General features: G+C 36.5%; 1 protein-coding gene and 1 non-coding gene across 5 annotated transcripts in view; one reads left to right on the forward strand and one right to left on the reverse strand.

Annotated features, from left to right (window-relative positions):
* The window catches only part of CAPRIN2 (caprin family member 2), a 41332-nt gene that overhangs the window by 10315 nt on the left and 9655 nt on the right, over positions 1-21362 (forward strand). For 2 of the 4 annotated variants that reach the window (XM_024747138.1, XM_024747140.1), the window contains exons 4-14: positions 720-806; positions 5031-5269; positions 6531-6613; positions 8647-8814; positions 9761-9804; positions 10707-11384; positions 13883-14005; positions 15429-15510; positions 16554-16609; positions 19618-19722; positions 21014-21160. In XM_024747138.1, coding sequence (XP_024602906.1) covers positions 720-806; positions 5031-5269; positions 6531-6613; positions 8647-8814; positions 9761-9804; positions 10707-11384; positions 13883-14005; positions 15429-15510; positions 16554-16609; positions 19618-19722; positions 21014-21160 — 1812 coding nt within the window. Of the gene's footprint in view, positions 1-719; positions 807-3686; positions 3762-5030; positions 5270-6530; positions 6614-8646; positions 8815-9760; positions 9805-10706; positions 11385-13882; positions 14006-15428; positions 15511-16553; positions 16610-19617; positions 19723-21013; positions 21161-21362 lie in introns of those variants that run through there. The other 2 variants (XM_024747137.1, XM_024747139.1) reach the window with 2 other exon arrangements.
* Positions 17837-17943, reverse strand: LOC112401075 (U6 spliceosomal RNA). Its single transcript, XR_003003520.1, has one exon. It is a non-coding gene; the product is annotated as a U6 spliceosomal RNA (small nuclear RNA).

The raw sequence follows: 21362 nt of genomic DNA on the forward strand, positions 1-21362 counted from the left end.
AGAACGTGCTGTATAGCACAGGGAATTCTACTTCACTGTACAGTAGAAACTAACACAACATTGGAAAACAACTATACCCCAATTAAAAAACAAAACAAAACAACCTACCCCTTCTCTAATTATCAACTTCGTTCATCTGTGAAATCTCAAAGAAAATTTTCCTCTTTAAATTTACAGGGAATTCCCTGGAAGTCCAGTAGTTAGGACTCTGCACTTTCACTGCTGAGGGCCCGGGTTCAATCCCTGGTTGGGGAACTATGATCCCACAAGCTGCACGACTGTCACAATACTTAATTTGTCTGTTATAGGTAGTTATTTACAAGTCTTTCCTACCATAGTATACGTTTCTTGAGGTTGCTTTCATCTGTGTGATTCTCACTGTGCTACTTGTGTAATATATTTGTGTAGTGAATGAATATTGACAGAGGAATCCTATTGGCTCAGTGCTCTTAAAACCCACAGGCCTCTCTGACCTTAGACTTTATAGATAGTCAGCTTTATTATTAGTATGGTTCAGATTTCTAGCATAAACAATTGAATTTTTAAATTTAACTTTATGTAACTTCTATTAAATACTTTCTCCTTACTTTTTTTGAGTATGTATAGTAAATGGCTAGTTCCTAAAGTCTTAAATCTCCTCTGCTGTTATTAAGGAACTTATTTTGAGATATTTGTACTTAGAAGTTCACAGAATTGATTTTTTTTATCCTATTCGGTAGGAAGCAGTTGAGAAATATGAAGAAGTGCTACATAACTTAGAATTTGCCAAGGAGCTTCAGAAAACCTTTTCTGGACTGAGCCAAGATGTGAGTATGTTTTCTTTGCTTTTCCTAAAACGAACTTAAGCACTGACCTTGAAGAAAATATCAAGTGTCTGATAATGGTGTTTGGTTATTGTTCATCTCATTCCTGCTGATATTTTATCGGGGGAGGTGGGGTGGAGTATAGTTTCTGAAGAACTAGTGTTTTCAGATTTCTAGAGTCTCAGCACAAATGTTATCTGAATATGAGGCATTGTGAATAAAGTGTTAGTTATCTAATGTGTATTATTTCACTGTGGAATTATGGAAATCATTGAGAAGGGGCATGAAAACTATTTTGACAGATAACATTTATTAAAGACGTTTTAGAATATAGGCTTGAAAATTTATATCACATACGCTTGTAAGTTTAGCGTTATTGGTAGACTCTTCTTGAGAGCGTGGTAGTTATTACCAGGAAAATTTATGGTTCATCTTACATTTAAATAGCGTTAAGTCTGGTCCCACTGCTTGTTTCAGTTGCTCTGTGTTGGCAACTCAAACTTTTCTCTTCCACAGATTTAATCAGTAATTAATAGTGAAGTCTTAAGCATTCATTAATGAAGTATTCTTCATTGTTTTAGAATCTTAGTGTTAGATGGCCCTTGAAAGATCATGTTCTACCAATTGAGGAAATAATTTGGTAAATTCATTTCTGAGATGGGGAGCATGCCTCATAAGATAGTCTTTTCTACTTTTTGGATATTTTCTTGTTTGGCGAATTAAAATTCTCTTCTCCATTCCTGTGGCATCAAAAAAGAACAAATAAAAAAATAAAAACCCCAAAACATCATTCTGAAGCTGAAGACAGCTACCATCTTAATCCTTGTAAAATATAGTTCTGAGTTGCTCTCTTCTGGATGTCTGACTTAATTAACTTTTGAAAGGTATTGTGAAACCTAAAATAGTGTAGTATAGAGACATTTCCTTCTGTTTTCTGGATAATTCTGTTAATGCAAGTCTAAGATGATATTAGCTTTGTTATCCATGGCACACTTTAACTCGTGTTTACTTATTCATCACTTAATTATAATACTTTCTGTTAGTTTCACAGTTGTTAAATACTTCTAGGCTGTTTTAGATACAATACTTCTAAGTCATTTTTTTTCTTGTGTGATTGATTCCCCGTCCCCCCACCCCCCCATATGTTAAGTTTATTTAGTTTTGGTCCATTGTGCTTAAAAAAAAGATCTTTTATATCTGCCTTCTGGTTGGAGGTTTGAAGTATATTTTTATAATACTTAAAAATTTCTGTTAACTCTCTTTTCTGAGTTACCCTGTCAAATTTTCATTTTCCACTCAGGTGTTTTTTTTTCAATGTATGATGTTCTTTTTATTTACTTATTTATTTTTTACATCTTTATTGGAGTATAATTGCTTTACAGTGGTGTGTTAGTTTCTGCTTTATAACAAAGTGAATCAGTTATACATATACATATGTTCCCGTATCTCTTCCCTCTTGCGTCTCCCTCCCACCCTCCCTAAACCCTCTCCAGCATTTATTGTTTCTAGATTTTTTGATGATGGCCATTCTGACTGGTGTGAGATGATATCTCATTGTAGTTTTGATTTGCATTTCTCTAATGATTAATGCAGTTGAGCATTCTTTTCATGTGTTTGTTGGCAGTCTATATTTCTTCTTTGGAGAAATGTCTATGTAGGTCTTCTGCCCATTTTTGGATTGGGTTGTTTGTTTTTTTGTTATTGAGCTGTATAAGCTGCTTGTAAATTTTGGAGAGTAATCCTTTGTCAGTTGCTTCATTTGCAGATATTTAGATTTAAATCTTTTTTTAAACACCATCCATGTGCCAGGCACCTATGGAGGTTCACTTTTTTTTAATTAATTAATTAATTTTTGGCTGCGTTGGGTCTTCATTGCTGTGCGCGGGCTTTCTCTAGTTGCGGCGAGTGGCGGGGGGGCTACTCATTGTGCCTTCTCTTGTGGCAGAGCACGGGCTGTAGGTGCCTGGGCTTCAGTAGTTGTGGCGTGTGGGCTATAGAGCAGAGGTTCAGTAGTTGTGGCGCACGGGCTTAGTTGCTCTGTGGCATATGGGATCTTCCTGGACCAGGGTTGGTACCCATGTCCCCTGCATTGGCAGGCGGATTCTTAACCACTGCATCACCAGGGAAGTCCAAGGTTCACTATTTTTATAGCGAAGTACCTTCCAGCCTAGGAATTTGGGGGCTTTCTTTTTTAACTCTTTCATCAGACCTCTTCTATGGTAGCCTGTTTTGCAGTTTGTGTAACATTTTCTTCTTTCCCTTCAAACTAAAGTTGGAAGCCTTCAGCCCACCACATCTCTCTTTATCTTCCTGGTATGAGCTTTGTCCTTTGGGGATTTATCATTCTAAGTCATGATTCAGAAAATAAATTTTATGGTTCGGTGCTATTGGTTGACAGCAGTTTACTTCATATCTTCTTCTTTCTAAATCAGTTTTCAACTGAAAGAAGAGAAGTCACCTGATTTCTTAGTTTCCACATAAATAAGAATAGGCTGCTGTCAGTGGTTTTCATGACATCTGATTATGACGTAGGAGACAGCATGTTTCTTACTTGATACCTGATAGAATCGATAAATATTTGAGGTTCTGTCATGTGTCAGACTCTGTGCTGGGTACTAGTGATATACTGGTGAACAACAGAGGTATAGTCCCTGCCATAATGGAGCTGAAGCGTAAGGGGGATGCAGCTAAAGAAAAAGATAAGCATTTTATATAATAGATACTTTGATAGGGGAAGTTCAGGATGACCTGAGCCCATAAGAACACCTAATCCAACCCTGGGAGGTGGCCGAAGAGAGATCTGAGGTAATCATGTGATATAGTCCTGAAGATGTCCTCAGCACCAATTGCCTTTTCTTATACCACCATGAATCTGTGTCCAAGGGAATCCCACTGTCTTGGAGAGCTAGAATTGCCACCTCTATCGTCTTTCCTCCTCTCAAGCAGAAGCTGAGTTTGGTAAGTGTTATTGGTGTAAGTCCATATTAAGGTCTTGGAAAAAGCTTTTCTGAGCCTTTGCCGTCCTGAAGAAAATACCCTTGCCCACGTAACCCCCAACCAGTCCATTTCTCACTCTTAAAATTTTATCTTCAGCCATTGTCTCTTGTCCCTGGTAGTAGCACAAGTCATATTTATTAAGTTGCTTTCATACCCTGTAGAAAGGAATTAATAATGCCATAATGAATCTTTTTCCTGAGGTTTTATTTTTTTAAACCCCATCTTGATTAGGATTTATGAATGTCTCTTTTGTATAGTTTTAAATGTTGATGGTGAATCAAAGTACTTTAACTCATCTGTAGGAAAAATATAAAAGTTTTTTTTTGTTGTTGTTATCTTAATTTTCATACCTTGTAAAATACCCAGTACGTTGGAAACATTACAAACAGAAAAACACCTATGGGGAGAAAAGACCTTTTGGGTTTCTCAGTGGAAATAGATGGTACTTTTTGTTATTGGTATTTTATAAATGAGAAGCCACTTTTGGGACCCATATATTATATCAGACTTTAAGGTATTACAGTTGTAAGCTTTAGAGTAGACTCAGAGCTGCTCAGTCTACACACACACACACACACACACACACACACACACGCATTTGAGGGAAAACTTACATTCCCCTAATTTTCCATGTGTGTTTCCATGACAAACTATTATGAAAATCTCTCTCAATTTTGCTTAAAAAAACCCCTGTTTGCTAAATAAGACATTTTATTTCTGTTTGGTTTTCAGTTCCTTATGCTTTAAGCAGTCTTCTTTGGTTGGTTGAAAATCAACCATTTTAATACTCTTCCCCTGGAACATAAGATTTTAAAAAAAACCCAAACTAAACTGAAGCATTTTCTTAAAATATTTAGCCTAAAAAGGCTTGGTATACATAATATGGAAAAGTAAAACCTTGTGATTAATATAGACATTAATGATAGGTACTTTGCTTCTCATCATGGTGATAGTAGAGGTACTAGGTTCATTCAGCCTGGGGTTGGGAGTCACATATTTGGACTTCTTTAGCTTTGGTTAGCTGAGACAAACCAGCTAAGTACTCGGTGACTTCTTTAGCTCAAAAAGCAAGCAGGCGGTTAAATGACCTTGTCAGTTTCACAGTCAGTGTTATATATTTGAGATTTATCATCTAATCTCAACTCTTTGGGACTGGACTTGTGTAGACGAATGGATTGCTAGTATGGGTTGTGGAGAGTTGTCAGCCTTAATTAGCGTTTGTTTTAACAGCTGCTTAAAGCGCAGAAGAAAGCCCAGAGAAGGGAGCACATGCTAAAACTTGAGGCTGAGAAGAAAAAGCTTCGCACTATACTTCAAGTTCAGTATGTATTACAGAACTTGATGCAGGAACATGTACAGAAAGACTTCAAAGGGGGCTTGAATGGTGCAGTGTATTTGCCTTTAAAAGAACTTGACTACCTCATTAAATTTTCAAAATTGACCTGTCCTGAAAGAAATGAAAGTCTGAGGTAAGTTAATGAAAATATTTTCCTGAAACAGGACACATAACACTTTAGTCTAGCTTTTCAGCATGTATGTATGTATATGTATGTGTGTATGTGTATATATATATATTCAGCTTTGGAAACGTTGGCCTGCCCAGACTCTCACGAGGTTGATAGCCTGTCTACTAAGAAAGTGAATTTGAATGATCTCATTAACCTGCTTCTTTATTATAACACTGATTTTTAAAATGTCTGATCAAGTTTTAACCTCATATAGGTATTAACCATAATACTAATTATGTACATTCTTAAAAATTTTTTGTAATTATATCAGGCTGTTGTGTTACCTGAGAGTCTTTGTCTCCTTACTACTGCTGTACTTAAGTGGAGGTGAATAAAATTTAACTTGATTAGTATCACTAAACTGTCAAAGTAAGAATTATTGAGTGTTCTTCTTAGGCTGTGAGTAAATACTGAGACACAAATCTGATAATTTAAAATATAAAGCCAGCAAATTGAGGCAACCCAATTTTTTTCTCCTACAGTATCTATTTACTGTTTTTGCTTAGATGGAGTAAATCAGCTAATGAGCAGAAGCTGTATGCTTTTGGTTTGTTAGATACAGGTTGTTTCAATGCTGTGTCTGTTAGCCATGCAAAAGCAGTTAGATTTCAACTGCTTTAGAAATTAGCCCTATCAGTGCAGGAAGAAACCTGATAAAACTCTTAATTACCTATATATAGCCATATATATATATATTTATTCCCATCCCAATAGTCTGTTCCATCATCATTACCTATTTGGATGCTTCCTTCTCTTGCTTCACTTTGGTAGATCCAAGGAATGTGGCTTACTTTAATATGTGAAATGTAAGTGAAACAATTTGAAAAATGAGCTGCTCTCTTTAAAGACAAATGCAGCTCTTAATATTTCCATTCCACTGTTTTTTTTTTTTTTTTTTTTATCTAGGGCATATACTTGATAATGAAGGATACCACAATGATTGCTTTAAACTCTTTTTGGTCTATTCCTTAATAACTGTATTTGGTAAAATCTTTATTTTAGTTGTTTTAAGGAAAAATGCTGAACATTTGAAATCCATAAATGGGTATTTAGTCATCTTTTATAAAATTTCAATTTTTCATTTCCAAAGAGTAAAAAAACACAAAATTAACATTGAATGTCTTAATTGTTGATGGGTTATATTGTATAAATTGTACTGCTCCATATATAAATATATGTGCCTCTAAAGCCACTTTGTTCTGCTGCTGCTTTTCCTTGTCAGTGTTGAAGACCAGATGGAGCAGTCATCCTTGTACTTTTGGGACCTTTTGGAAGGTAGTGAGAAAGCAGTGGTAGGAACGACATGTGAGTTTTCTCTACTCTGGACTTATGCAGTAAATATTAAACTTTACATCTAGGAGTTTAGTATGATATTGAGGGCCAAAACTGTGTCAGTCCATCAGAACTTACATGTCTGACAATACTAGATTCATCGGCAGAATGATATCTTTGTTTAGTTCTGTTAAAAGCAGCTATTGTATAATTGTACTCGCTAAAATGGAGCCTAGGGAGAGTTTTGAGGTGACGAGTCACTGTGATTTGGGAACAAGAGCTAGGGACTAGTGCTTGAGCATTTTGGGGTTCAGTTCTCTATTGTGCGTGGTAGTACCTGTTCTATTTACAAATCTTAAATCCACATATTGTTAATATCAAGGCTTATCTATCAGACCTGCTTAAGAAAATAAGAATGATTTGGGTACATAGTCTATTGAAATATTGTTGTCTATTGGTCTGGAAATGATCTGGGGAGAAAGAGTCCTTTTGGCTTCCTAGATAGGCTTTGGCCAAATGACCAAGTACAAATGTTTGGACATGAAGTACACAGTTTTGTGTACTAGTTTAGGATAATGAAAACTCATTGGAAGCTGGTAAACATTTTTGTTACTAGTGATTGCTTCCTTTTTAAAAATATTTAAGTATGAATAACTATCTCAGTTTCTAAGTCCTTTAAAGTTTAAACCACAGAAATTTATTGCTTGGCTGGAATGCAAAATGATACAAAAACTTTGGAAACTAGTTTGTTAGTTTCTTATAAAATTCAGCATGCACTTAACTATATAACCAAGCAGTTACACTTCTGGTACCGGAGAGAATTGAAAACATACATTCACATGAGTACTTGTACATGAATGTTCATACCAGCTTATTATAATAGTCCCAAATTGAACACATCCTGGATGCACACCAACTGATAATTAATAAACAAAATGTGATATATTCATGCAATGGCATCTACTCAGCAATGAAAAAAGGAATGAATTATTGATGCTGCAACAGCATGTATGAATCTCAAAATAATTATGCTGAGTGAAAGAAGCCAGACAAAAAATGAGAACATATTGTATGATTCCATTTATATGAAATTCTAGAAAAGACATAACTAGAACGATAGCAGGTCAGTGGTTGCCAGGGAGTAGCGGGAGGAGATTGATTATAAAACGGGCATAAGGGAACTTTTTGAGTTGTTTAAAATGTTCTGTATCATGGTTATGGTGGAAGTAACATGACTTAACATCTGTTAAAACTGTATACTTAAAATGTGAATTTTGTAAATTATACCTCAAATTTGATTAAAAAAAAAAAAGGTCATCTGTGTGTCACAGTATTTCTGTGAAAGGAATAGTAGACCCAAATCAAGTATGAGAACTCTGCTTAATTTGGGAATTATGTTTTTAGTGGATATTAAAAATAAAATAGACTTTAGACCTATTTATGGTACAGTGACTTTAATATCATTTTAAGATTTTTCTTGATCATCAAATGGTGATGTGCTAGGAGTGAAATATAGCATAACTCAAGAGTAAAATCTTAATCATGGAATTTTATACTTTAAAAATTCTTTAGAGGTTGTCCAAAATAGGTTTTTCTAAAGTTTATGTTTGAGGAACTGTGTTGTTTATTTCTCTTAAAGCCTAATTACTTGGGGAAGGTAGAGTAATTGCTTTTTGTGATGTCTTGGGGGCAGATGGGAGGAATCACTTTTCTCCCAGCTCAGGGAATAGATGTGTGCTTTTATAACATACTAGATAAAGTCCTTGATTGGAGTCTCTGATTTTTAGCCATTTTTCAAATGGTGGAAATGGAGGCCCAGGGAAACTTAAGTGACTTGCTAAACTTTGGGATTCTGATTTTTAAAATTTATATTGATTCAGCATGACGTAACGATGGACTGCATATTTCCTTTTCATGGTACGACCAGTTCTTTGAATACCCTCAGTGTAGACTGTTATAATGACATACTACAACTAGGATAAAATTATGTTACGATTTCTATTCCAAATAATTTTCCATGAACTATTAAGCTATGTGATAACGAAGTCTTAATCACTCTTTCTTAGACAAACACATGAAAGATCTACTATCTAAATTGTTGAACTCAGGCTATTTTGAAAGTATTCCAGTTCCAAAAAATGCTAAGGAAAAAGAGGTATCATTGGAGGAAGAAATGCTAATAAAATCAGAGAAGAAAAAACAATTATCGAAGACTGAATCTGTCAAAGAGTCAGGTTTGTTGTGATCTCTGAAATTGTTTATAGTGGCTGCATTTTTAACACTTAACCAAAATGAGTCAAATCATTGTAAAATGATTATTTTAATTTTATTTTCTACATGCATAGAAATCTTTACTTGCCCCAGGATAAGCCTAGGTTTAGGACACATCTCTAGGCTTTACTACCATGATTTGCAGAGCCAACCTTAATAGAAACATTAGGTTATACTTTGTTACAAGAGAGTACACTGTTAAAATGAGGCATTTATAGAATTTGAATTCTTTGTTAAACTATTAAAGTTTAACTCTTTGTTAAACTATTAGGATCATTCCATTTAAAACCATTGTTTAAAATGTGAGTTATAGTACATTCCAATACTGTGTAGAACAAGAATGTAAATAATCTAAGGTTAACATATTGATTTAGGAAAAAAATTGCCAAAATCAGTAAAAGAAATAATGTTTTTCAAAATTCCACTTTTCTTGGGGAAGAAATACTTTGAGTAAATGGCACCTTGGCTATTTATTGTTGAGGCTGGATTTATTTAAGAAATATTACTTCTAAGGAGGTAGTCCAAGCAGCCTTTTGGTAGCCACTAGCAAGATTCGAGTATTTCTCGTTTACCCCATGGCACCAGAGCTATAAATCCAACTTGAAAGAAGCTGTGTTTGTGGGTAAGAGGAGATAGTCCTGTTTTCAGTCAGAAATCAGTTTTTAACTACAACGTGACTTCAGAAAAGTGTCTTATATAAGCAGAGCTACTAGCTTCAACTAGCCTCAGACCACATGCTTTTGACCAGCACCCAATAGTGAGAATTACTCCTGCCCTGAATGTACTTAATTGCACTATCCTTTTTCTGTTACTATTCTGAAATTTGTTGCTAGAATGAATTACAGTGTAATCAGTCTAAAAACTTGTAGTTTACCTAGTACTTATTTAATATTCCTTTTATCTTCTCAGAGTCTCTTATGGAACTTGCACAGCCAGAGATACAACCACAAGAGGTAAGGTACCAAAAGGTAATTTTCAGTCAATTGTGTTTTTTGAGACTTTTGTATATTGTTGTGGTTAGGAGCTGAGGCTTTGGAGCTAGACTGCTTAAGCTTGAATCCTGGCTCTGCAGCTTATTAGCTTAATGACTTTGGGCAAGATATATAGCCCAGCTGTGTCTGTTATCCTCCTACATAAAATGGGGATAATAACAATGCCTGCCTCATATGGTTATTGTGAGGTTTGAAGGTTAAATCTGAATTACTTACAATTTGGCCTGGCACGCAGAACGGCTCAAGTGTTAGCTGGTGGTGATGGTGGTTTTGGTCCCTGTATTGGAATTTGAAGATGGGTGGGATTTTGCTCTTTCCAGAATTTACTCATATTGGTAATAGAAGAGGGCATTTGTTCTCTTTCTGAAGTGACATCGGAATTCATGGAAGCCGAAAAGAATGGAAGAAGCAAAATCACAGTATGATTGATATATAATGGGAATAAAGAAAAGGCTGGTAATTCAAGAAACATAAGGCTTCAGTGTAAAGAGTAGGACTTTGTGTAGTTGAACTACCCTCTGCCTTAACTTGAAGGGAGTCAGGTGGTCCTGAGCCTGGCAGAGGCAGAGTAACCTTAGTAAAAGAGCCTGAGTCAAGCAAATGTGGCACCACGGTGTGCACTGTTTACCAGTCTTAGGTGAATCAAATATAGGTTGCTACTTCTGAAGTATACTTTTGAAGTTTGTCATTCTGTTAATTGAGGGGAAAGGAATGGACATAAAAGTAGAATACTCTTTTCAAGTAGGATAAGGTCAGAAGTTTCCTGTTAGCACAGTGGCTCAGACCAGTGGACATAGGAGTTCAGTATTCCCTTCAAGGTCTTCTACAGACTGTGACTTGAGCACATTTTCCCTGTGGTTTAGTTTCTTAACAGACGCTACATGACAGAAGTAGATTATTCAAGTAAACAAGATGAAGAGCAATCTTGGGAAGCAGATTATGCTAGAAAACCAAATCTCCCCAAATGTTGGGATGTGCTTACTGAACCAGATGGTCAGGAGAAGAAACAGGAATCCTTCAAGTCCTGGGAGTCTTCCGCGAAGCACCAGGAGGTATCAAAGCCTGCAGTTTCCTTAGAACAGAGGAAACAAGAGATTCCAAAACTCAGGTCCACTCTGCAGGAAGAGCAGAAGAAGCAGGATGTCTCGAAAACCAAGGCAACTCCTAGCCAGTGGAAGCAAGAAGCTCTTAAATCCAAAGTGGGATACATTCAAGAGGAACAGAAGAAGCAGGAGACACCAAAGCCTTGGCCAATTCAGCTGCAGAAAGAACAGGATCCAAAGAAGCAAACTCCAAAGTCTTGGACACCTTCTGTGCAGAGTGAACAGAACATCACCAAGTCATGGACCACTCCCACGTGTGAAGAACAGGATTCAAGACCGCCAGAGACTCCAAAATCCTGGGAAAACAATGTTGAGAGTCAAAAACACCCTTTAACACCACAATCACAGATTTCTCCAAAGTCCTGGGGGGTAGCTACAGCAAGCCTCATACCAAATGACCAGCTGCTGCCCAGGAAGTTTAATACAGAACCCAAAGATGTGAGTTGATTTGTATCAGTTTGTTCCTATCAATGTAGGCATAAATAGAGATTTGTGGTAGTGATAATTTAAAAGTTCTCTTTAGGAAAAGATCGGTAAAACCCATGTTTAATTAATGTATTAAGTATTTCACTTAGCTCTTTAATGCATAATTTGTTTTCCCTAAAAAATTGGAAGCAGATTTAATCTGTCATTTGCGCCTAACCTGAAGTGAAATTTCCACAATTAGAAAATATTGTTTTAGTGCTCAAATTTTAATGACATGATATAACATCAAAATAGTGGATAGTTCAGAAAAAACCATAATGTTGAAGAAGTGAGAAACGTAAATGCGTGTCAAAAGGCAGGAGACCTTTTTCTGACAAGTTACATTTTTCTGTATTCTCTTCCTTCTCTTTCATTTATAGTCACTCAAATTAGGCTGTCCTCTTTGAAGAAGGTACAGATGGTCAGGAGAAGAAACAGGAATCTTTCATGTCCTGTTTCAGAAGAAGCAGTAGTTGGGGAAGGATCTGAATTAGTTATCTATTTCTGTTTCAGAAGAATTTTCTGCAGATGAAAAGTATAGCCATTAAATATTCTGTAATTAGGTTTTGGAGTATGAGATTTAGTTCAAATACAAGGCCTCATTCTGCTAATGATAAATAACCCATGTCAGTAAGATAAGAAGCTTATAATGAATAATCTTGGATACGATGCTAGTTAGTGTTGTCTTTTATTAAAGTATAAGTTATTTACCACTGTTTCATTGCAGACTTGTTGAAGACTTGTTACCACCTTGTTTGCTAAGAAATGTGAACTTGCTACCCTCCCAGTGTTCTCCATATACATCTAGTAGTGTTGCTGTACTTCCACACCATTTTAGCCAAAGGCATGCCCGGAAATCTTTGGTCCTCTAACAGTTTGAAAAACATTTTGCTAAGGACCTACTTTATTGCACAGGGAACTATACTAAATATTTTGTAATAACCTATAAGGGAAAAGACTCTGAAAAAGAATACACACACACACACACACACACATAAAACTGAATCACCGTGATGTATACCTGAAATTAACACGATATCGTAAATCAACTATACTTTAATTAAAAAAGGTGGAGGGAGAAAAACATTTTGCTTAGGGAATTCAAAGCATTGCATTTTATAAATTACCCCCGCCTCAATTCTACCTTATGGGAAGAGAATTTTAGAATTATTTGTCTCCTTTTATTTTCCTTTCTTTCTCTTTAAGTGGTAATATAATTTTAGCTTCTTCCTGACCCTGCAGAAGATTGATAGCCTTTTTCATTAACTAGATATCATATGACAGTAATTGTAATATAGCAACTATTTTGAGAGATTTATATCTAAAAACCCAATTTAATACCTCAATAAAGCTGTTTAAAAAACCACAATTAAAAATTCCACTAGGTATAGCAGTGCTGAACCTTTACCGTACCAGAATATTGATACCATGCTGTTTGCTGAATAGTATTTAAAATTAAGCGTGTTTAATTGGAAAGGTCAAAACTCATTTAATGTGCTTTATGGCACAGACATCATTATATTGAAGTTACGGGGTCTCTCAGTGACTGAGAGGATGCTTCTCTGTATAGTAGAGTATTTTCCTCTATCTGTATTGAAATCTCAGCTGTTTGGAACATGACCAAGTACTGTCAAGGGCAAAGTAGAGTTCAAAGCCAAAAGACTAGGTAACATGAAATAAATCACTAAAGTTCATACTTTTCTCTTAAAAGAGCCTTTCATATATTCCCTTAGGGTCTATTAACAGTTACTTTATGACACTGTTGACAAGTTTAGCTGTGTGACTCCCCAGTGAATTAGAAGGTGGAGAAGAGGAGCTGGTAGGGACAGGCTTGCTGATACCTGTAAGAAATAACCATAGACATGAGGTCTATTTCAGGGTATTCAGCAATCTTAAGAAATTTAGCAGGAGGGCGAACCACCTTCTAAACATCAGTAGCCCCCTACCCCACAAAGTATACCTACTGTATAACAGAATATAATAGTATATTTCCTCAACTCTAGGATATATATGTATGTTCTTTTACATCTTACTGTTTCTGAAGTCAGATATGTGTTAAAAATGGGATGTATATTTAATGTGGAGGTAGTAATTTTTTTCCCTGGGGAAAAAAATCATTGATGTGTTTTATATTATAGTCAGTGGCATCTTATCATAGAGGACACAGGGTAACTGATGTCCATAATGAGAGAACTTCTACAAAGGAAGTTCTGTTGCTCTGGGCCTTCCCTTTAAAAAGATGATGTTTAGAAACATTTCCCATTAAAGTTGTTCTGAAGGAGGAAACATGAAAAGTTTGCTTAAATTACTTAGAAAATGCATTTATGTGGAAATTCTTTACCTGAGATAAATCTATAAATGAGCACTGCTATGTGTTTTGATTACATTAAGATGTAGTGATAAGTTTAGTTTCCTGAATTAGGCTTTTGAATTTGAACTTCACTCTTACACATTATGGGTTTATCTTATAGGTGCCTAAGCCTATGCATCAGCCTGTAGGTTCTTCCTCTACCCTTCCAAAGGATCCAGTATTGAGGAAAGAAAAACTGCAGGATCTGATGACCCAGATTCAAGGAACTTGTAACTTTATGCAAGTATGAGTCATTATTAAGTGAATCTTAAATGATAGTCATGGGGCTGCTAGCTTCTGATGTGAAGCATTAAGTGAAGTTGTTAAGAGCATAGATTCTGGTGTCCAGAATGAGTACAAATCTCGGTTCTGCCACTTCCTAGCTCTAAAAATTTAGGCAAGTTACTTAACTCCCTGCCTCAGTTTCTTTTTTGAAAAAATGATAATAGTTCCTACTCCTGTTTGTTGTGAGTAATAAAATGAATTAAACATGTAAGAAGCTTAAAGTGCTCAAATGATATTGCTGCTGTTGTGTGTAGATAATCATAAGACATTCATTATGACACATGCTCAATTGTGTCATACAGACTCCTACAGAATTTCACAATAGTATGGTATTACTGAGGGATGAAGAAGGCAAATAAGAGATTTTTGTGTAGTAAAAAGATTTTGAGCTTTGGAATTAGACCTGCATTTAAATCCACTTCTACCAGTTACCAGTTGTGTAATCTGTGGCAAGTTATTTAACCTCCAACCTTCTGCTTATTTGTAAAGTGAGGGAATTGCATACCTCTTCAGATTATTTGATAAATAAAAGACCTAAAACGATCACTGTGAGTATATAAGTTAAGTACTCAAAACATTGGAAATATTTTTAGGATAACCAGGATAGGCAGATGGGAGAAGAGAATGCCTTCTTGTCATGAAAGTCTCTAAGAGCATGAGTTAGTTTAGTGGTTGAGATAAAATAATTAGACCCTCTCATTGGTTATAATAAAAATGAGGGCTCAGTCTACACTAGGATTAACGTTAAAGACTTCAAGTCAGGAGTTTTCTTTTCCTCATTTGGCCTTAGAATTACTATTGGAGTTTTAACACTTGACACAGTCTTTTTTTTTAAATTAATTAATTTTTGGCTGCATTGAGTCTTCGTTGCTGCACATGGGCTTTCTAGTTGTGGCGAGCAGGGGCTACTCTTCGTTGTGGTGTGCAGGCTTCTCATTGCAGTGGCTTCTCTTGTTGTGGAGCACGGGCTCTAGGCACGTGGGCTTCAGTAGTTGCAGCATGCGGGCTCAGTAGTTGTGGCTCGCGGGCTCTAGAGCACAGGCTCAGTAGTTGTGGTGCACGGGCTTAGTTGCCCCATGGCATGTGGGATCTTCCTGGACCAAGGCTTGAACCCGTGTCCCCTGTGTTGGCTGGCAGATTCCTAATGACTGCACGACCAGGGAAGCCCCTGACACAGTTTTAAGGTTTGACAGTTACTTTAGATTTCTCTTTTAATTCTGTTTCTTCTCCTATAAAGACTAAGTTATTAACATCTTGAGATGGTTATTAGCTAGATTCCTATAGCTAATAAGCAGTTGACATCATAAATAATTTAATGGTAATAGCTTTACCAACAAATGATAATCTTTGTTTTCACTTATTATTTAAACTCTTGTCTTTAGGAATCTATTCTGGATTTTGACAAACCTCCAAGTGCAATTCCATCATCACAGCCGCCTTCAGCTACTCCAGGTAGCCCAGTAGGTATGTCCTCATTCTTAAGACTTGTTAGACCTACAGCTGTTTTTCCAATTACTTCTTTTACATATAATTTTACTCTAGATTATCTTAAGGTTAAACTATGTCTGTGTGTTAATTTTTTTAAATGTGTACATATGTTATCAGAGTTACATACGGGTAAATTACCATGAGGATGTTAGCGTACTTAACTGACCAGTTTGCATTTTAGAGAAGGTCTCCAGATAGGTGAATGGAAGTACACAATATTAGTTGTCTTTGCTACTTTTTATATTCTTCTTGGAGTGAATTCTGACTAGAACCTGCTTGACTTCTTTCAACTCGGTATGTCTAGTGTGGAGGCTTTTGGATCCTAACTATGAGTGAAATTACATCAGTGGTATTTAGTGCACAGGTTAACACAGTAACTAATGATGCAGCCCAGATCTGAATCTGGTCTGATGCTTCAGACTTTAGGCTTTTTGTTCTACACTAGTTTATCTCAGAGGTGGAATGACATAATCAAAGCCATAGTTCCCAGCTGCAGTGAGCAGTAGACACCAACCAGAAGACTGGTCCAGTAATTCCTGGGTAGGGTAAGGAGAAGGAAGAGAAAGTACTTAACAAAAGTAATAGAGATTAATAAGAAGAAACCAAACTGAAACTATGTAATTGAAAAGTGTATTTAATTTTACATGATCAAAGAGAAAAAAAAACTGAAGAGCCAGATGACCCCTGCACTTGTAACTTAAAGTGTATCAGCTAATTACTGCTCATGATAGCTCAGGTTTTATCATCCAGATTACAATTACCAGTTTTCTAAAAGTCATAGTTCTTTTCTTTTGGAAGCCTTGAAATGCTGCTTTTGTCCATTGATGGAACTAGTATCCTTTTCTTCTGTAATCCTCTCTGACTCTTTTTAGAGCTCTACTACAATAGAAAGGACTTGAGAGCTAGTTCTGCCAGATACTGCTTTGTTTTATGAAGTATAAACTTTAGTTTCCACCTAGTTGGTATGCATAAACTTTTCTCCTCCCTCAGTAGTTTACTGTTGATTTCACTCTCTGCAGCATCTACAGAACAAAATCTATCCAATCAAAGTGATTTTCTTCAAGAGCCATTACAGGTAACTTTTCCAGACTGATCTTTCATTTACTCGTCTTTGCTATTCAGGGAGGAAACTCTTGCTTTGGCAAGAATGATCAGACTCGCTGATTCTAATATACCTAATGAAATTATTGAAAATGTTCTAAGGGTATCTAGTTTTTTAGATTAAGTACAGCTGGTTCTCAAAAAATTCCCTACTAAACATGGGGAAGTCATCTGTTATAATAGAGGAGGTTAACTGATGTTAGTAAGGAAAGAGTAAGCCTGAAGAATTCGGAGGTACTTTGGGAATCTTACTTTGCTGTTGAGCTACCTAAGTCACTTAGTATATTGGCAGAGTAAAGGGTGTAAAGAAAGAAACTAATTTTGCTTAACTCATGGTTAGCCAGTCCCACCCGCCTACATATATCTAACATTCTGATGAACTAATTTTCACAGAACACACTTAGAGTTATAAAGGGACCAGATCATTGAGATCTGTAAATGCCACATTGCATTTCCATCAATAGTAAGTTCAAGATTTGCTAGTTTTCTGGTCATTACTTTAAAAAAATTTTTTTCCTCAGGATCCCTCTGAAAACCTTATGGCAATTTTCTAGACAGCAGCTGCTTTGACAGTAGGTTAAATATTTTGATCAGGTGGTTCAGCAGTTGTTGCCTTCCCTTCCAAAAACTCATGAGTAAATACCATTTGTTTACAGTGGTTTATATTTAGTTTAAGATGTAGCTCGGTTTTCAAAATGTGTTTGTTAAGCAGGGTCCCTCACCCCAGTCACTGCTTTAACTAAAGAATTCTATGTTATCTGGTCTAGCTATTAGGTTCTTTATGAGGCTTTCAAGTGACAAGTTAAGATTTTTTTTTTTTTTTTGGCGGTACGCGGGCCTCTCACTGTTGTGGAGGCGGTACGTGGGCCTCCACTGTTGTGGAGCACAGGCTCCGGATGCGCAGGCTCAGCGGCCGTGGCTCACGGGCCCAGCCGCTCCGCGGCATGTGGGATCTTCCCGGACCAGGGCACAAATCTGTGTCCCCTGCATCGGCAGGTGGACTCTCAACCACTGCGCCACCAGGGAAGCCCTGAGATTTTTTTTGATAAACCAATAGTCTGGTAGCTCTCAGGGCATGCCTGTGGGATGGCTACATCAGAATAACTTGGTCACTTTAATAAAAGTACATACAGTTGACCCTTGAACAGTATGCATTTGAACTGCTCGGGTCCACTTATACATGGGTTTTTTCCACTAAATTCGTAGAGTACTACGCTTCACGAATTTGCGTGTCATCCTTGCGCAGGGGCCATGCTAATCTTCTCTGTATCGTTCCAATTTTAGTATATGTGCTGCCGAAATGAGCACTAAATACATAGAGTACTACGGATCTGAGGTTGGTTTAATCCGAAGTTGCGGAACCACGGGTATGAAGGGTCAACTATGGGACCTGAGCATCTGCGAATTTTGGTATCCATAGTGGGTCTTGGAACCAATTCCCTGTGGATACTGAGGGATGACTGTGTTGTTAGATACCACCTTAGACCTATAGGGTCAGAATTTCCAGGGGTGTCGTCTAGTCATCTGTATTTTTAATCTGCTCCCTGGGTGAATCTGCACATCCATTTTTTGGAACCGCTGGCCTCAAACATCATGCTTACTCAGCAGTACTTAAAACGAACTCCAGCCAGTCTTCTTAAAGAGCAATAATTTGGAAGCAAGAACTGCCGTAACTTCTAAATAAATACTAATGTAAAGAATGTTTCTTCATCTTTTTTGTTAAGTTAACGTTTTAACTAAAATTCAAAGTCTTTTAAAGCTTAACTATCAAGTGGGCCAAGTTGCCTTAACTTAGTATCTTTGAATTTTTCTTTGGCAATAGAGTTAGTTACGTCCCCACAATAGCCAGTCTCACTTATTTTGGGTGGTTGTCTCATTGTTTTAATGAGAGGACCAGAAGAAAGGCCTACTTTTAGAAACACTACCGTTTTATAATAATTCTAATAGTTTGGTCAGATCTAAATTATATCTATTTAGGTACATTAAATGCTCTAAAGGATTTCAAAATTTTCTCCATAAGACCTTTTAAAGGTCTTCCATGAGGCTTTTTAGAACTTGGTCCCCATCTCCTTATCAAGAAGTGGCATATCATGATGAACCCTTCTAGAAGGTCACTGAAAGGTTCTGATATTTGGTTACCATTAATTAGTTTCTATTTAACCCATTTTATTACTTGGGCTTCTGAGAACCACACTGAAACATTTAGATAAAAGGAGTGGATTCACCGACACTTCAGACCTTGCCATTGCTAGAATTTTATGGATCTCTGTTATGTTACCTGTTGTGCCATAGCATTCCTTCCTAGCTACTCTTAGTTTTTAATTGGTTACAGTTGTCACAGCATTAGTTCCTACTGTGCTTTCTCCCAATTTGTATTTTATACATATTAGTTTTAATTTTTCTTAGAATATTGGTGCTATTGTGATTTATATAGAGCTTATCCTTTCTATTTATACTTCTGCCGACTTCTTTAAGACACTGAGAGCACTTAGAGTAAACGCATAGTTGTCATGATCCCTGGCAGGCCCGTGCCTAGAGCATTAATGTACCCTGGGCTCATCTCCCATGGAACTGCTATTGAGAGCCTGATAGAAAATCTGACCCCAGATTTCCAGGGCCAAGAGTCTTGATAAATGAGGATGGGATTAGATGTGTAGCTCTGGTGACTAGGCCTGGAAAGGCAATGTAGCTGACTGCTTGGGTTTGAATCTTAGCTCTTCTGCTTAATTTTAGTGTGACCTTGGGTAAATTACTTAACTTTCTTTGCTTCTGCCTGACTATGAATAAGATGGGAATAGTTGTACCTATTGCACAGGGTTATTGTTAGGATTAAATATATTAATATGTGTTAAAAGTGTTTAGCATACCATTTGGCACGAGTGATTGCTCAATGAGAGTAACGTGTTAGGAAGCCCAGGGCCCAAGAAATATAAAGTGAACAAAATGTGCCTTTTACGATGTTTTATATCTTCCTATATTTAGGCTGCTTCTTCTCCAGTTACTTGTAGCTCAAATGCTTGCTTGGTTACTACCGATCAGGCCTCTTCAGGATCTGAAACAGAGTTTATGACCTCAGAGACTCCTGAGGTAATAAGAGACCCATTGTCTTCATTTCTTTTCTGTCTTAAAGAATAGCAGAACCAGTTTATTGTATGAATTACAGGCATAATCAGTTTAATGATTTAACGTTTATACCTTACTAATGTTTGCTTTCTATAGATGTTGTAGTCCTGGAACTTATACAGGTAACTTTAACTTTATTGTGACCTTACCGTATAAATGGACTTAATAGTGTATTGCCTTTTCAGATAAAATAAATATGTCCAAATTGCTAGTGTCAAAAAAAATGAAAATTTCTAGGTAAGGGTAGGGTTAATTCAAGTTTCTCACTATATTCATATTGAAGGACTCCTTAGGAGAAAAATCGTTTTATCCATGTAACAGAAGACTCAAAAACTTTATAGTTTTAATATTAGCACTGACTCAATTGGAATGAGTTACATTCTCTTTTTGCCTAAGTTTGTCAAAGTATTTTGACAGTATTACATTTTTCCTCTCAATTCTCAAGTGCAAGTTTTAGCTGTGTTTGAGCAAATCCTTGAGATAGATTATAGCAAGATAGGATGATTTTTTGGATTAATTTAGCAATTCTTAGGTTTTATTATTTTTTGGTTAACTATTATGAGAATTTGTGTTCATTGTATAAGAAAATAAAGGTAAGCATTAGTTTTTATGGTGTTGACTTGGTCTAAATTAAAATTACTTGGTTCCTTATTTTAAGAAGAGGAAGTGTTTGCCACCTAGTGAGTCACAGCTGTCTGCTTCAGAATCTCATTGGTATTGGTTTTTTCATATCTTTTAAAGCATTTGGCTTTATAATCTATTATATTAAGGACTTGCTTATTCCCTTAGTTAAGATTAGCTCAGGTTTGGTTTTCTTTTTTTAGGCAGCTGACTGAGGAATCCACTAATAAGACTTTAAAATAGAGAAAAATTAACACTGACTAAGTAACTAACCCAAGGTTTTTCTTAAGCCTAATTCTTCTGTATAAATTTGGAATAATACTAGATTCCGAACTGGAAAATACCATTACAGGGTTTGAAAAGGACTAGGTCCTCATAAAAAGTTCAGCCCCTCGTCTGTTAGACTGATTAATAGTAAGATTCTCACTTAGTCAGCAAGCCGTGCAAAGCAAATGCTAGTGTGCATCCTCAGCAGTTGAGGTTTGAAATTGTAAGCAAAAGCTATTCTTCTGCATTCCTGTGTCCGAATGTCGTCCTATAGGACTTGCTGACTTAGGCCAGTCTGGGGTTTAGTGTAAGTTAACTGTTTATTGTATGGCAGGTGATTGGCTGATATTGCATTTCTCCTCCCTAGGCAGCAGTTCCCCCAAGCAAGAAACCATCTTCACTAGCTTCTCCAAATCCTCCCATGTCAAAGGGCTCTGAACAGGGCTTCCAGTCACCTCCAGCAAGTAGTAGTTCAGTAACCATTAACACAGCACCCTTTCAAGCCATGCAGACAGTGAGTATGAAACGTGAATGATGATTGCAGTTCATTATTCCTGTTAAAAAGCTATTGTTTCTCTTACATCTCTTACATTAGGTACTATGTGAAAAAATTTGTCTTTTCTATTACTCTTTTTTGGGCTGGTAGAATTTGCATTTGTCCAATGGAAATATTGTTTGTGTGGGAAGAGTATTAAATCCAAAGCCTCAATAATTTT

This window comes from Neophocaena asiaeorientalis, unplaced genomic scaffold, assembly GCF_003031525.2.
Source record: "Neophocaena asiaeorientalis asiaeorientalis breed wild unplaced genomic scaffold, Neophocaena_asiaeorientalis_V1.1 scaffold487, whole genome shotgun sequence".
Classification (NCBI taxonomy): Eukaryota; Metazoa; Chordata; class Mammalia; order Artiodactyla; family Phocoenidae; genus Neophocaena; species Neophocaena asiaeorientalis.